The sequence below is a fragment of the Astyanax mexicanus genome, chromosome 13, assembly GCF_023375975.1.
Source record: "Astyanax mexicanus isolate ESR-SI-001 chromosome 13, AstMex3_surface, whole genome shotgun sequence".
Taxonomy (NCBI): Eukaryota; Metazoa; Chordata; class Actinopteri; order Characiformes; family Acestrorhamphidae; genus Astyanax; species Astyanax mexicanus.
This window is the reverse complement of record NC_064420.1, coordinates 35763799-35779091: the sequence shown is the minus strand read 5'-3', so window position 1 is coordinate 35779091 and position 15293 is coordinate 35763799. Positions and strand designations below refer to the sequence as shown.

Below are 15293 nucleotides of genomic sequence, written 5' to 3'. Positions count from 1 at the left end.
ACGTCTCCTAAAATTTTTTTTAAAGTTTGTGTCTTTCGTGTCATTAGAAATCATGACATAGACAATTATTCAGGCGTATAATATGTAATATACAGTATTTGGTAGCCATTTATTTAAGGAAGCATTTAATGACGTGACGTAAACCTGCATAAACAGTTACTAAAGCTATTACTTAAGACATAATACACTCAAAGTTCATGCTTTTGTGTGTAATATCTGCACTGCTGTGCTGCACGGCTGTAGGCACGAGGCCACTGTTCCATTGCTGCTCTGTTTGTAGCTGCGCTGTTTGGACTGTAACCGCTGCATCGTTAGTAGGTTACCTGTATGAGGCGAATTAATACATGGAGAGCTTCGGTTACAGTACATTACCGCTGATAATGTCACTCATAGAACGCCTCTCAGCCAATCACATTGCAGGGTCGGAACTAACTGTGGTATAATATGTAATACAGATTTGTAGCATTTAACAGAAGAGAGTCATTCAAGGCTTTGTGTGTTACACCTACATAAATATGCCTTTTATTTCATAGGGTATAAACCAACATAAAAGCATAATCTATGATGCCTGTTGCATGAAGAACAGATTTTTATACAGCAATGAGAGTGTATATGATTGCTAAAAGTTGTTGGAAAATGAAATCATTCATGTTTTTTGTAGATTTATGTCAGTTTATGTCAGTAAGGTTTATAAAGACGTCATGTAGCCTTTCAAGCAGTGGTTGGTGTGCATGTTGTGAGTGAGTGTGGTGTTTGGAATGCCTGTGCTAATTGCAGCTACTTGGCCCCCTGTGGCCTACAGAGAGGACCTGAGGAGAAGGGCTCCTCCTGCCACAGGCCTCTACCTCTCGCCATGCCCTGGAATATTCTCCATTCGCCACTTTAATTGATGTCAATAAGGTTATGCTAAATTTGAAGATTTGAATAATTCGGCTTTCAGCGCAATAATGGCATCAGCGCGGCTACAGGCTGCTTAAGCGCAGGGCTGAATGGAGGTGTCAGCCGCCCGGCGCTCTCTCAGCCTCCTTCAGCACATTCTGCCCCGACTCCCCTCGTGCTGCCTCCCCCCTCCCGAGCCCACTCATCTGATTAAAACTCCACTCCCGCCGAGAATCTGAGCATACACCCGCTCCAGCTCTGCTATTACCCAAAAATTACCTCCAATTACACCCCAAATGCCGGTTTAAGGGAGCGCAGAGGATTACGGCAGTTCACGACTTTATTACAGTTTAGTGGAAAGTACAGGTTTCTCTACACGACTCCTTAGATAATCTATGAGTGAAATGTGTAAACAGCTTTTGAGCGATTGCTGAGCTGATAACAGGAATCGGACATAAACCTCATTAAAACATTTCTAACATTTATTGGTAAAAAATTACTAAAAAAGGGCATTTATGAGGCTACATTACACCTATATGAGCATGTGAATGGTCCAGCGCGCTAAGCGCTGCCAGTATGATCAGAAGATTGTCAGTTCGAATCCTGTTTATGTAGCTTGCCATTAGCTACAGGAGCCCTGAGAGAGAACACAAGGCATCTGTGAGCTGATGTATCGGAACCGAGTCGCTGCGCTTTCCTCCGAGGCGCTGTGATGCTACTCGCAAATGCTGCACATCCGAGGAGGCATGTGCTAGTCTTCACCCTCCTGGTGTTGGGGCATCACTAGTGATAGGGGAAGTCGTAATAAGTGGTTTGGGTAATTGGCCTTGCAAATTGGGAAGGAAAAAAAAAATTAAATTATAAAATAAAAATATTTTTTTAAGCGCTCATCATCAAAAAAAAAAAAATAGTTGTACCCAGAAGGAATGGGTGTGTACCTGAGCCAGACTGACATAGAGAGACAAGTAGAATGGCAACAGATCATCTTTTCATGTCATGAGTCCATCTTTTATCATGGTGGAGAAAAACCAATGAATCCATGTCTGGAGGCACCATGGTCACATACTACTGACATCTCAAAATCCTGCCTTTAAAGTGCAGATGCTATGCTGTGCTATGCTATGGCCAGCTACATGCTCACTTTAACATTTCACTTCATAGCTAACCCAAAAATCTGCAGGTTTGAAATATGTGAGAATATTTAAGCTGCATTAGATTTCATGACACCATTAAGAACTGATACTCCATCTGGTATTCTATATTACACATGCATAAATGACCAAGAATTGCCCATATCAGTCAAAAATATTTTATCATTTCGAGTTCCTAGTTCTATAGCATAGCATTTTTGCATCTATTTCTTTGGCTATGAGGGTAGTTTTACATAAACATACAGATTGCTTATTCACTGCTGTTCCTGGACGCTGCCCAGGCCCGTTAGCAGGCGTTTAATTTAATGGGTATACAAAAGAGCTGGATATAATCGGGGTTAATTAAGTGGCTGTTAAGTCAGTCTCCCCTCCAGCTGGCTGTGGGAGCCCCCTGTGAGGTGGAGAGCGGTGGGCGCTGACCCACAGCTCCATATCCAGGGTTACACTCCAGCTCCCGGCGGTGTGACCGAGCCTCCACGGTCCACCCTGTTCACACCCCACCCCTCCTTCCTGCTTCATCACACACAGCCTGTGTCTGCTAGAGTGTAGTGACCGTATAATGCACATCCTCTGCGTCTCCAGTGTCTAATGCACTTTTATGTTTTTAATGTGATTCGAGAGCTGCGTGTCTTCCCCCGGAACTGTTGGGGAAAGGATATTGCTGTTAATTCTCAGTTGAAGGCTGTGTGTTAACCCATTTATGCTCACAGGCTGGCTAACGCCGAGGCTGGCCGAGTGTTTTGGCCTTGGTAAATTAGTTTGTGAACTTGCAGGTTGTGTGAAACTTCAGCAAACAGCCCGTGGATGTTGTTGGAGCTGTGCATGTGGGCCTGGTTTAGCTTTGGGCAGCCCTGTGAAAGGCTAATTGGTTTAGCAGGCCGGGTCCTGAGACGGCCAAAGGCCAGTGGGGCGTAGCGAGCCGCAACGGGAACCTGATGTTGAGGAGGATGCTTGGTGTCGGCCTGCCGATGGGGAGCATGTGGCAGACACAGCCGCTTCTACCAGTAGCTCTATTCTCTCCTTCTGCCTTTCTTTCTCTTTCTCTCTCTGTTTCTCTCTCTCTCTCTCTCTCTCTCTCTCTCTCTCTTTGTGCCCCCTCTTTCCTTTACTTTCTTCTCTCCCTGCACCGCCTATTATGGAAAAATTGCAAAAATGGAAAATAAAATGTCAAAAACCTGAGATGAAAAGTTTGCTGAGATGAAAAGTAAATCCTGTATTAATAATACATTATGAATTCATTTATAGTAAATTGTATTTATAATACCTAATGAAGTAATAACTAAGAAGAGCACATATGTATTTTATAATGACTTTTATATTAGTATGTTCAATGAACAGATATTAAAAGGCATTATGACGTCTGAATGCATCTTATTCAATCCAATATAAATATCTTACAAACTAAAATGTAAGCTACTCATATAACACTACTTGTATCAATCTATACATACTATATACATACTGTGATCTTCAACTGGCTCTTAGACATTTAAGGGTTAAAATCAAATATTGTTTCTTAATGATCTTGTATTATATTAAAATAGTAATAACACATTAACGATGAACAAGTTTTGTTTTGGTTCCTCTGAATATTTCTTTTGTCACTAGTTTTGTATCTAGTTCAACAGTGGCCTAAACCAGCTTTAAGCCAACCAGTTTATAGTTGCTCATAAAAGTGCTTATAAATACATTAAGAAAATCATTATATAAACAAAACTACATGACAAACTAGGTTTGTTTCAATTATATTATCAGTGTATCCTACAATATAAGAATATAAGCTGGCTTCCATTTAATCAAATGTGTTTACTCATAAGGAAAATTGAATTAATGTGAGTGACGCGGTATTTGGATTTTGTTTTATTTCTGTAGGAAAAAGTTCATATTTATTGTTATATATGTAGGATACATTAAAATATTCATATTATATTTCATTAATTCCAGTGTGTGAATGTCTGTAATAATTTAAAATGTGTTGCTTTTTAAAAGTGTGTAATTGCATTATTATGCTATTATTTTATGATTCTATAAGTGGTGTAAAATGGTCATAAATGAACAATTATTGTGAGTTCTGTACAATATGATTTTTGTCTAATTTTGAGTTGAATGTGAACATGGCTGTGTGAGGGAGGGAAGCAGGTCTGGAACAGGGGGGCTGATCTATTCTCTGGGGGCATCTAATGTGAGCATTTTATTATTTGAAACGTTTTAATCATTCATGAGGCCGGAGGCTGTGGGATGGCTGAGGGCCTCCGATTAAAGCCTCCCTGAGAGCTTGTTATGTACTCAGCCTCAGGACACACAGCCTTGGCACTCTCCCTCAGTCTCTCCCAGGGTCCCTGCTGTCTCTCCTAGGCCTGTGTGTTATTTACTCTGACAGTGTTTTCGAGCTGCTAAATGCTCCCGTGGGATGCTGTGAAAGACTGCTGTTGTGGTGCCACTTAACCCCTGCCTTGAACTGTGTGAGTTTTGTTTTGACACCCAGCGACCGACAATGAATCACTGTCTGAGTAAAGCCGACCCAAACCGGGCTTTACAGCTCTGTTCCCTGTTCGTCTGAAGGTTCTACTCAGTCGTGCTGATTGTAACCTCTTCTTTTGTGTTCCTCCTGCAGGTAATGAGCATCCTGAGCAACCCCAGCGCCGTGGCTCCTCAGCCGCAGCACGACTTCTCCATCTCGCCCCTGCACGGCAGCCTAGAGGCCTCCAACCCCATCTCAGCCAGCTGCAGCCAGCGCTCTGAACCCATCAAGACGGTGGACAGCCTGGCCTCCTCCCAGTCCTACTGCCCGCCCACCTACAGCACCACCAGCTACAGTGTGGATCCTGTCACAGCCGGCTACCAGTACAGCCAGTACGGCCAGAGTGAGTACAACGCCCCCTTACATCCTAAAAATAGGTTTTAATATGTATCATGATACAGGGGTTATTGTGATATATTGCAATACAAAAGTAAGCCTATATTCGCCTATAATCAAACTTTTGAATCAATCTGGCACTATAAAAATATCCTGTTATGTTTATAAGTTTATTTTTTTATGCAATTATAACTTTGGGATCTAACAACAGAGTAACCCGTTAGCATTCAGGGTTCAGGGCACACAATATTAAATAAGCCACCAATCTTTACATTTAAACTAAAAGCTAAAAATCAATACTGTGCTTTTGATAGTGTTGCAAAACAATATATGTTGATATTTTCTTGCACCCTTACTGTCTGGTTGGACTGTAACAAGAAAATTACATATTGTTAGAATACCTCTAGCTTTAACTTATGATGCCCAAGAAAAAGCAAGAATGTTGGCATTTCAACAGTTCAAAGGCCAGGATCTATTCTATTTATACTATTTTAAGACAGAATTCTTCAATGGTTCACAGTTTTTGGAGGCAAAACTCTGTTCACTTGACTCGTTCTCAGTCACTATGTGTGAATAGCTGAAGGCAGAGGCAAATATCTAGCAGGTTTGATATCTGTACTTGTTGATGATTGATAGAGCCAATGAGAGTGCGAGGCATAGATAGGAAGAAGCACATCCATGCACAAACAAGATGTATTGCCTGTTTCATTTTTCAGGACATCTATTCTGAAAGAAAAACAAACATGTCTTTTGCATGGCAATGCATCAGTGTGCATGTGTTTTTGTGAGAGTACAGCATTTTGGAGAGCAGTCGGGCTTGTGTGGGTTTCTTTCTTGTGTAATTTGTTACCCGTTCAGTTTTGCACTACACAAAACACAACAATTAAAAGAATCTCCATTTCAAGACAACAACTGTAGGGTGAAAGGTATGATGATCCAATGACTCTTAAGTCATGTAGTGTGAAACTGGCACTAACTGGCATTAGAAGAAAAGTAAATAGATGATCTACATTTTTGTTTTCTTAAACATAAGTCCACTACTCTCAAATACTCTGTTAAACTTTGGGCCTATAGTATAGAATATATATATTATAGTATATATAATATACTAAAAAATACTCTAAAACCATCAAAAACAACCCCGTAAAGTGAGAGAGCCATTATTAGAATCAAAAAGGGCCACTTAGATTTTAAAGGGTTAAAGTTAAAGACAGGCTTAACATCTCACACCATACCTGTCTGAAGGCTCATTAAAATGCAGAGGGCGAGGTGGCAGCTTAGAGGGTGCAGTGCTGCAGGAAATAAGTGTGTGTGTGCTGCTGCTTACGCTCGCTCCATGGCCGCGAGTGCCAGAGAGCAGATAGAGCGACTCCGGGAGGAAGAGCAGAGGCAGAGTTGTGTGTTTTGAAGCGGATTTAAAGAGTAAACCTGGCATGACAGGAGAGGAAGTCTTCCAAAGAAAAGAGAGAGAGAGGCAGAGAGAGAGAGTAACACAGAGAGAGGGAGCACAGAGTTAAATCGTGGCTGATTACCCTCTTTGCCAGCTGTCAGGCCGAGCGTCTCCAGTACGGACAGCTGGCCCACCCACAGGTATGCGGCTGCTACCGTTATACTCTGCCTGCTTCCTGACAGCCCCCTTTCTCTGCGTGCTAACTCGTACTAACCCTCGCTACTTACTGTCACACTGACAGACGCCTGGCATCGTCCGCGCGCACCGTCACTCTGCCCCGCCCAGGCGCTGCCACGCACCACAAAAGAAGAAGGAGAGGTGAAAATAACCCCCTCTGCCAGCCGAGGATATCAAAGGGCCTGCCACCGCACGCATCCGACACACTTGACAGGCCAACAGCTAATGCCAACATGCTTACTTACGCTCACACCCAAAAAAAGAAGAGAGAGGGTGTTTTTTTTTTTTGCCCATTAATCATAAAAGCCTGTGTTGTTGACTTCCTTATGTGTGGGTATACAGTCTTTGTCATTAGTGTTGACACTTTGATTCAATGATTATTGTGTCTGGGACTCCGGACTAGCCCACAAACGTCTGCTCGCACAAACGTCTGCTCACTAGACTCTCAGTCTGTTCACATTGATTATATTGAAGGGGAATTCCAACAGTTGTGGCTTTACCTCCTGTATAATTCTACATTTCAGGTGTAACCATAATTCATAAGTCATCATTGATGGAGGTTTGATATAAAACGGTGTAGTATATACAGTACTGATTTTAACCCACTGAACCTTTTACGTAAGCCCACACTTCCAATAGGGACATCTTCATTTTTATAGGCCTTAAAATCGAAGCCTGTGGGACTCCAAGATATTATATGCTGCACTTAATAGTTTCCAAATCATTCACAGATGTTTATGCATTAAGATTAAGAAACAAATAATAATAAAAGGGTTCAGAGGGTTAATAACCTGACTTTCAATAAACGTTTTTTTTTTTTTTTCATGATAAGTTAACATTTTGTAAATACAGCATTTTTTACTTTTTGTGACAGCAACAATACAGATAAGAATCTTTTAATATTACATATACATTTAACACCAATCTTTATTCAGATAAATGCCAGTGTAATTGAAAAAGGTTTAATAAGAAATAGTGTAGAATCTAATAATTTATAAAGATCTCTAAAGGACAGTGGTTGTGATGGCTAGTATTCAGCATCACTCACAGGATAACACTTTACAAGTTACACTAGAACTGACTAAAAACCCCTACATTGAAATAACATATATCAGCCATTTCTCCCTTTAAAGAGAAGTTTGTTTTGTGTAAGTTATACATGAATAAAGAAATCTAAATGTAAATAAAGCTTATTCTAGTTTTTTTGTAAAATTTAGAACAGCTGATTCTCCCAAAAGAGAGAGAGGATTGATATATGTTTTTTTTTTTTAATGGAAGGGCTCAATTAAGTGAAGGTTCATGCTAATGCAGGCTAGTGCTAACTTAATAAGCAGTGAGGGAGGCCTGTGCAGTTTTTTGTTTTAGAAAGGAAGTGGCTCGGGGGGTTAATTGGAGCTTCCCCAGTTTCTGCCGCTCTGCTGCAGCAGCTCTGCTCTGTCCTTGGTTTGTCCTCTTGACCCTCTGCCCTCTCCCTGCTCCTTTCTCCACCACTCCAATGCTCCTGATGTCTTTAGCTTGTGTAGTCAAATTAAAACCTCGTGAGATGTGATCCAGATCAATGCTGAGGTCCTGAGCAGCAGGCGAGACTCAGTGCGGCCTTTGACCTTGAATCTGCCCGCAGGTTAGTCTCGACACGTGCTCTTGATAAAGATCTCACCGCAACGGCCAGGCTGCAGATCTGTGCGATGAGAACCGTGCCCTCAGGTGCTTTGTTAGTCACACCGTTTCTGCTGGATCGGGTCACGATTTATACTGTAAGCCTGGATAAAATTGCTTTTTTGCTTTAAACTTTACCTTCAAGCTACACATTTAAAAAGTCAATTTAATTAATGTTTGTATGTTATATCAATTGCTTTGTCTAATAATTCTACTTAAAATTAAATGGTCAATGAAATAAAGCTAATTTGATTTTTAAATGCATAAATTTAACTTAGCAGCTAAGAAAATGATACCTTGCTTTTACAGCCTGCAACATCTAGGCTAGGTAATTAACTATAATATATGATTTACGTGTTAACTTTTAGGTAGCATGGGGGAGTGACTACACACTGACAGTGCCAATGGCAACAGACGCTACTTAATTATTCAATAGTTGATTGAACTCAATAATCTTTTAAATAAACACATTTTTATATGTATATGGCCATTCCGCCAAATGGGTGCCATTTGCTTGTTGTAACTCTTCCAAATTACATTTATTTATTTTTTATCTTTTTTCAACTCTGAATCTAATAACCTCTTATAAAAGTCTTTATTTTAAATAATCGGTTGACTGCATGTTCAAATAATTGATATTTATGACAAAAAAATCACTCCTGTTACTGGCACTCATTTCTGTTACTGGAACTCTCTCCTGTTACTGACAACTTTTATGTTTTGAGTAACAGGAATAAAGGTAAGAGAAATTTTAGAATTAGCAAAAACATGAAAAATAGCTAAATGGCAGGTATGCTAATAGCATGAGGACACTAAGCACATTCTACTGATTTCTCCAAAATGTGTATTTTAAAAATGAACAAATAAGACCTAAGAATTAACGTAGGTAACAGGAAAGAGTGTTGAGATTGACCTCCTCAGTTATAGTTACAATAAAATCAAATATACAGAAAAATAAATCAGGGAACTTAATTTTGGTCTTCCCATGATCTTCAGAAGAACCAGCTGATGTCACTTCCTGTTGAAGATTTGATTTCAGATGGGGTAATGTTTAATGGAAATAGGAATAAGTGAAACAGTAATAGGGGAGACTAAACTGTTTAAATTAAATATTATGGATTTATTATGAAAAATATATATATATTTAAAGCATAGAAGAGAGTCACACAACAATGCAACAAAAATTACAACTCTGAATTTTAATAATTTAATAAATAGTTAAGTGATGTTTGGAAATATCGAATTTGTCATAAAACAGACTTTATGTATTTGAGTTCAAACTACTTGTGGGTTTACAGGGTATCTGTTTGAATTCTCTACCTATCTTTTTTGTGCATACTCCTCTCTTACAGTCATACACACCCAAGCCAGTGTGAGAAATTGTGGAATTGAGGAATTAATATCAACCTGGTTATGAAATTGTAGCCAAAAATGCAGTGTTTGAAAATGTATGTGGTCCCTGGCTCGCTGGAGACGGTTCATAATCAGGTGCGGATGGTTGAGGAGAAGGATGATGTAGAGTAGATTGCAGGATGAGCAGCATGTCCTGATCTGATGCTGGATGATGGAGGAGTGTGGAACGCAGAAAGCAGAGATGACAGAGCTAATGAGGAATGCACTGAGCCAAACTCTGTATGACAGGAGTGAATGGCAGCGGGGAACAGGTGGTTCATTTATTTCCCTGAACGGCCGTCATCTTAGTCAGCTGCATATTAGTCAGTGGTTGGGAAGTCCAGCTTATGCTCCACATAATTACTTTATACAATCATCTGGTACTCTGGAGGTCCAGCCGTGCTGCTGGAATACCCCTGTCCAGCACAATTCAGCTCAAAACAAAATTTCCTCCACTGTAGCAAACCTATTAATATATTGGTAAAGTGTTTTTTTTAGTCCAGAGCATAGTTGTTTAAATGTGTGCAAAAATACTGTGTAGGAATACATTTCTCAAAATTAAGTCTCAAAGAATGCATTCTTCTTAAAAATATAACCTTGACTTTAAAGTACTTTTTATAAATTGTATACAGTTTCATATCAAGCTATTTAAATTAGTCTGAGAATTCCCTGTCCACCCTGTCATCTTGAGATAACTTCGCCCCTTTAAGAAAGTTATCTAAGACATCAATGACATCACAACCAAGAAACTGAAAAGAGACATTATCTATAATATCTATTCTACCTGTTATTTCTCATAGGTTTTGTCTTCATATCTACCTGAGGTATACAGTAGCTTAAGCTGTCTGCCTTTCATGGTAATTCTATAATTACAGAAAATCAAAATATGTTTTTGAAACAGAAAAATGTCATCATGAACAGTATCTAAGTGTTTGCAGCTCTAGCTCAACTCCAGTTTTGCTAAAATTGTCCACCCTGTCATTGTTCATCCTGTTATTGTTCATTCTGTCATGGACACAAAATGACAGGAAATAAATAAAAAAGTAATTAAGATGGGAAACTATGATTGTTGTGTAGACTGTCTTGTGAAATATGATAAATAGTCTAAAATATTTTTTTTTCATAAAAGTTTTGAGGGATAAAAGGCCAAGTATTCCGATAATTATCTTTGTTTGTTGGATGTTGTTGGATGCGCTGTATTTTTTCCTAAATAGAAATTCAGAGCAAATGCTTAATACTAAAGCACCAACAAAAAGCTGAAATGTGTATATACTTATATCTGTTTGTATTTGTTTTAGCTGTTAGATCTTGTTTTTCTATATCAAGATGAATATCATCGTTGTCCAATGAAAAACATGTAGCCCCAAACGAGCAACTTAATAGAAGAGAGATAAATCCTTCTTAAGTTTCAATAGAAGTTAATTTTAGGTAATTTTCTTAGGAGAAATTCTATTGCTGTATTTATCATTTGGGGTCAGTTTGTTGACAAAAAGGAAGATACTTGTTTTTCATTGGACAGCGACGATTCACAACAGTAGTAGAAAAAAAAACAGGAATCATTTTGTTTTGCTTCTGCATTACAGGTAATTATACCTGATTTAAGCTGAATTAAATTCTAACACTGCCTTATGGAACATAAAGCTCATATCTCACATTTTCCTTGTCTTTTTTATTTATTTATTTTTTTAAACAGCAGCAGTGGACTACCTGGCGAAGAATGTGAGCTTGTCCACACAGAGGAGAATGAAGCTGGGGGAGCACTCGGCCGTGCTGGGACTTCTACAGGTGGAGACAGGCCAGGCCTATTGATGCTCTCGTCCTCGAGACCACAGCTTCTCTTCTCCTTCGCCAGCATTCCTCCATCTTCCATCACGACACTTCTCTATTTCTATCTCTCTCTCTTTCTCTATCTCTTACTCTCTCTGCGCTGCGTGAGAAGAAGAGAACGACAGAGAAGGAGCTAAAATCATGGACAGCCTTAGACTCCTGACCTATGGCTGAGTGAATACAAAAGCCATTTAATAAACACTAGACACTCGAGTGCCGCCTCTCATATCTCTCTCTCTCTGTCTCTCCCTACAAAACCGCTTCCACTCTGAACCTCCTCAACCATCTCAACAAAGAGACTCTTTCAGGGTCTCAGAGGGGCTGGAGGAAAGCAGCGTCTGTTATCTGGGCCCGCATCAGGGTCGCCGCGGTGCCCTAGCCGTCAGCAGTCAATGTTCTGATCACACACACACACACACACACACAGGCCTGCGATGATCGCGGCCCCGCTGCCCTCTTCTCTGAAATGTTCATAAGACTGACTCCAAATGATGGTATTTCGATTATATTTGATATAATGATTGTGGTTGTTTCTATTACCGTTGCAAATTATTATTGTAATGATGTTCTGTTTTTTTTTTATTATATTATTATTAATATTATTATTATTATTATTTCGTCGTTTCGGGTTCCTCTGCAAAGGTCTGTTTTTTAGCACGTTGTGGAGGTGAGCATGGAGAGAGGCTGATAGCTTTTCGAGCTGCCTGCAATGCGTGTTATTCGACCTTCACATTTTAATCTCAAGCTTGACATTCCGAGAGATCTGGGCGAGTCGGTGGGGTGTCTAGCTCAGCGGAGTCCTCTGGGGGGAGAGAGAGTGGCCAATGAGGGCTCCAGGAATTTCCAATCCCTTTCCTTTTCCCTTCGTCCTCACATGTAGCGGCCACTGGGAAAAAAAAAACAACAACAGCACAGTGGTTAGAAATATAAATACGTATAAAATGTTAAAAAAGTCTTAAAGCGATGGGAGCAGCAGCCTTTTAAAGCCTTTTTATGTTTTAATGGGAGAGAACAGTCATCAGTATTATTTATGGTGAGTTTGTCTTATAGAGAAGGAAGACAGCACTGACATTCCTCAAGCATTAAACCTAGAAAATTACTTAATTTTTGATTAAAGCAATCAATCTTATTCAATTTTACTGAAGTATTTCCACTTAAAGATCTTAAAGCACAAGTAACCCCTGAATTGCACATGGACTTTAGTACTTTTCCAAACTATTTTAGGGCAGTATGTGTATTGCCTTTACATTATAGCATTTTAGTTCTAAAACGGTGCTCGATTCCTATTTTTTTTTTTACACATTCCAGTCAGAATATTATTACTGCCTCCGTATTTCGACCTATATCGGCACACTCTGTAGTTCTATAATTACAGACTATAGTTGAACTGTTTCTCTGCATACTTTAATATTCACCTTCCGTTCACCTTGTTCTTCAATGCTCAGGACTCCACAGTACCACCACAGATCAGGTTAAGCTACTAGCTGTTTGGGCGATGGGTCATTCTCACCACTGCAATGATACTGACATGGTGGAGGTGGTTTGTTATAAATAGATCAGACACTGTATTTAAACACCTCAGCATCACTAACAATACAGTACCTGTTATATCTGGTTCGTGGTGGTCTCTCCTGTAGGATCCTGATCATTGAAGAACAGGCTGAAAGGAGGATAATAAAGCATGCAGAAAAACAGATACAGGATTACAGACTGTTATAAAAGAACAGTCTATAGAAAAAAGTGATTAACTATGCTTATATATGTGGAGCTGATAAGATGATAAGACAAAGAAAGTAACTCAAGAAACTGGTCATAGAGGTGGTAATAATATTCTGACTGAACTGTGTATATAACTACAGCTCTGTGGAAAAAAAAATAAAAGACCACTTAAAAATGATGAGTTACTTTGATTTTACCAAATTGAAAACCTCTGGAATATAATTAAGAAAAAGATGGATGATCACAAGCCATCAAACCAAGCTGAACTGTTGAACTGTAATTGTTTGCACCAGGAGTGGCATTAAGCTATCCAAAAGCATTGTGTAAGACTGGTGGAGGAGAACATGCCTGAAAATGCACGAAAACTGTGATTAAAAACCAGGGTTCTTCCACCAAATATTGATTTCTGAACTCGTAAAACTTTATGAATATGAACTTGTTTTTTTTTTTGCATTATTTGAGGTCTGAAAGCTCTGCATCTTTTTTTTTGTTTCAGCCATTTCTCACTTTCTGCAAATAAATGCTCTAAATGACAATATTAGTAGTTAAATCTAAATAGCAAAATCAGAGAAACTGATTCAGAAAGTGGTCTCTTATTTTTTTCCAGAGCTGTAGATGACATTCCACATTTTCTTTCTTTTTCTTGTTTTGTTCCTGTATGCTGCCTTTCTGTCAACAACTCAATCACAGGTATACATTCAGCAATGATTACCTCACAGTTTGCAGTTGAAATGTAGATTCTAGATTTTATAGGGCATTGTTTGAGCTCGGATTTCAAACTACTTTTGCTTCTTATGAAGATGAAAAAGAACAAAACTGTAGTAGCACTTGAATGTGAATTGGTTGTTGATGAGAAAAAAAAAAACAGACCAAACAGCTTTGTTTAAGAGTGGAGTAGACGAGATTTATTGCCACGGTGTCTAAAAATTCCTTAAAAACTACGACAAATGATTTGCTCTCTTTTGGTTTCTTTCTTATACCCAAGATACAAAAGATAAACTGCTTGTATGTAAATTTCTCATTTATGTAAGAAGTGTCTAAAAAAGCTAAATCCCTCACAGGAGAAGGTGTTGATTGATTTTGAGCCACATAAATAATCAGTGTTATGAGTTTACATTTTTTCCTTTGATTCCCTACTTAAAGTCTCAATAGAGCACCTCACTCACAACGCTCTACAAATCACAGCATCGTTACACAGCGACAGGACCTCCACGACCAGGATGAACTGAGAGTGAACTGAGAGCTCAGACACTTTACCTGCTGTCCAGGACCAACACCCGCCCATTCCTGGGTGCCGCCCAGAAATGCACCGTGACAATGCTAATGGGGGCTGGTGGGTGGAGCTTTTCCAGACTGAACCAATCAGAAACTATCGACGAGCCCACGTCCAGGCCACATCATGACCCAGCGCCCAGGCTAACGCATGTATTCAGGAAAAACGAAAACCAACTCACTCAGGCACACGACCTCGTGCCAACAAAGACTGCTAGCATTTCATTTTAACACTTCAAACCTTTTGTAATAAAAATAAGAAAGACAAAAAAGAAGAACTGTAAAGAAAAAAAAAGCGTTTTTAGTGTGTAGCACTCATTTCTAACACAAGCATTAATCTACCTTTGAGATATTTAAAGCACTATTTTACTTGGCGGTGTTGGCGCCGCCTCCCCAAATTGCTTTCTAGCTTCAGTTGGACCATCACGTTCACATTCCTACGTAGATCACTCCTTTTTCGGTTGTTTTTTTATGTTTCTCCAAACGTTTGTAATTTGCTTTGTTATCTTTTTTTTCTGTTCAGCATGTATGTATATTATCATGGCATAATTTATTCTGCTGTAAGAAACAATAGCGTAGTGGGAACTTGTATTGGCTTTCCTACCTTCAGCCTGTTGGTGTCTTTACTGTAGCACTGTTATTGATTAAAGCTCGAAAAAAAAAAAAAAAACTGGACAAACACCACCAACCGCTCTTCTGTTTCTTCTGTGTCTCAAGCTTTTTTTCAAAATATTATCATATTTACATATTTATATTCAGTCTCCAGCAGTCTTTAAAGAATGTGAGAAATATGTAGGCTAAAACAGTATTGATTAGATACTGTGGCATGGGAAAGCTTGGAGTCAACATGACTATAACATATAGTTTTTGTGTTTGAAGCATAGTATAGATTTACTCTGAATTAACATTATTA

General features: G+C 39.2%; 1 protein-coding gene across 4 annotated transcripts in view; it reads left to right on the top strand.

Moving 5' to 3' along the window:
- The window catches only part of pax7b (paired box 7b), a 77669-nt gene extending 62772 nt beyond the window's left edge, over positions 1-14897 (top strand). For 2 of the 4 annotated variants that reach the window (XM_007246352.4, XM_007246350.4), the window contains exons 8-9: positions 4645-4894; positions 11256-14897. In XM_007246352.4, coding sequence (XP_007246414.3) covers positions 4645-4894; positions 11256-11371 — 366 coding nt within the window. In that variant the 3' untranslated portion in view covers positions 11372-14897. Of the gene's footprint in view, positions 1-4644; positions 4895-6431; positions 6478-11255 lie in introns of all 4 variants that reach the window. The other 2 variants (XM_049462939.1, XM_022677445.2) reach the window with 2 other exon arrangements.
- The last annotated feature ends 396 nt before the right edge of the window (positions 14898-15293 follow it).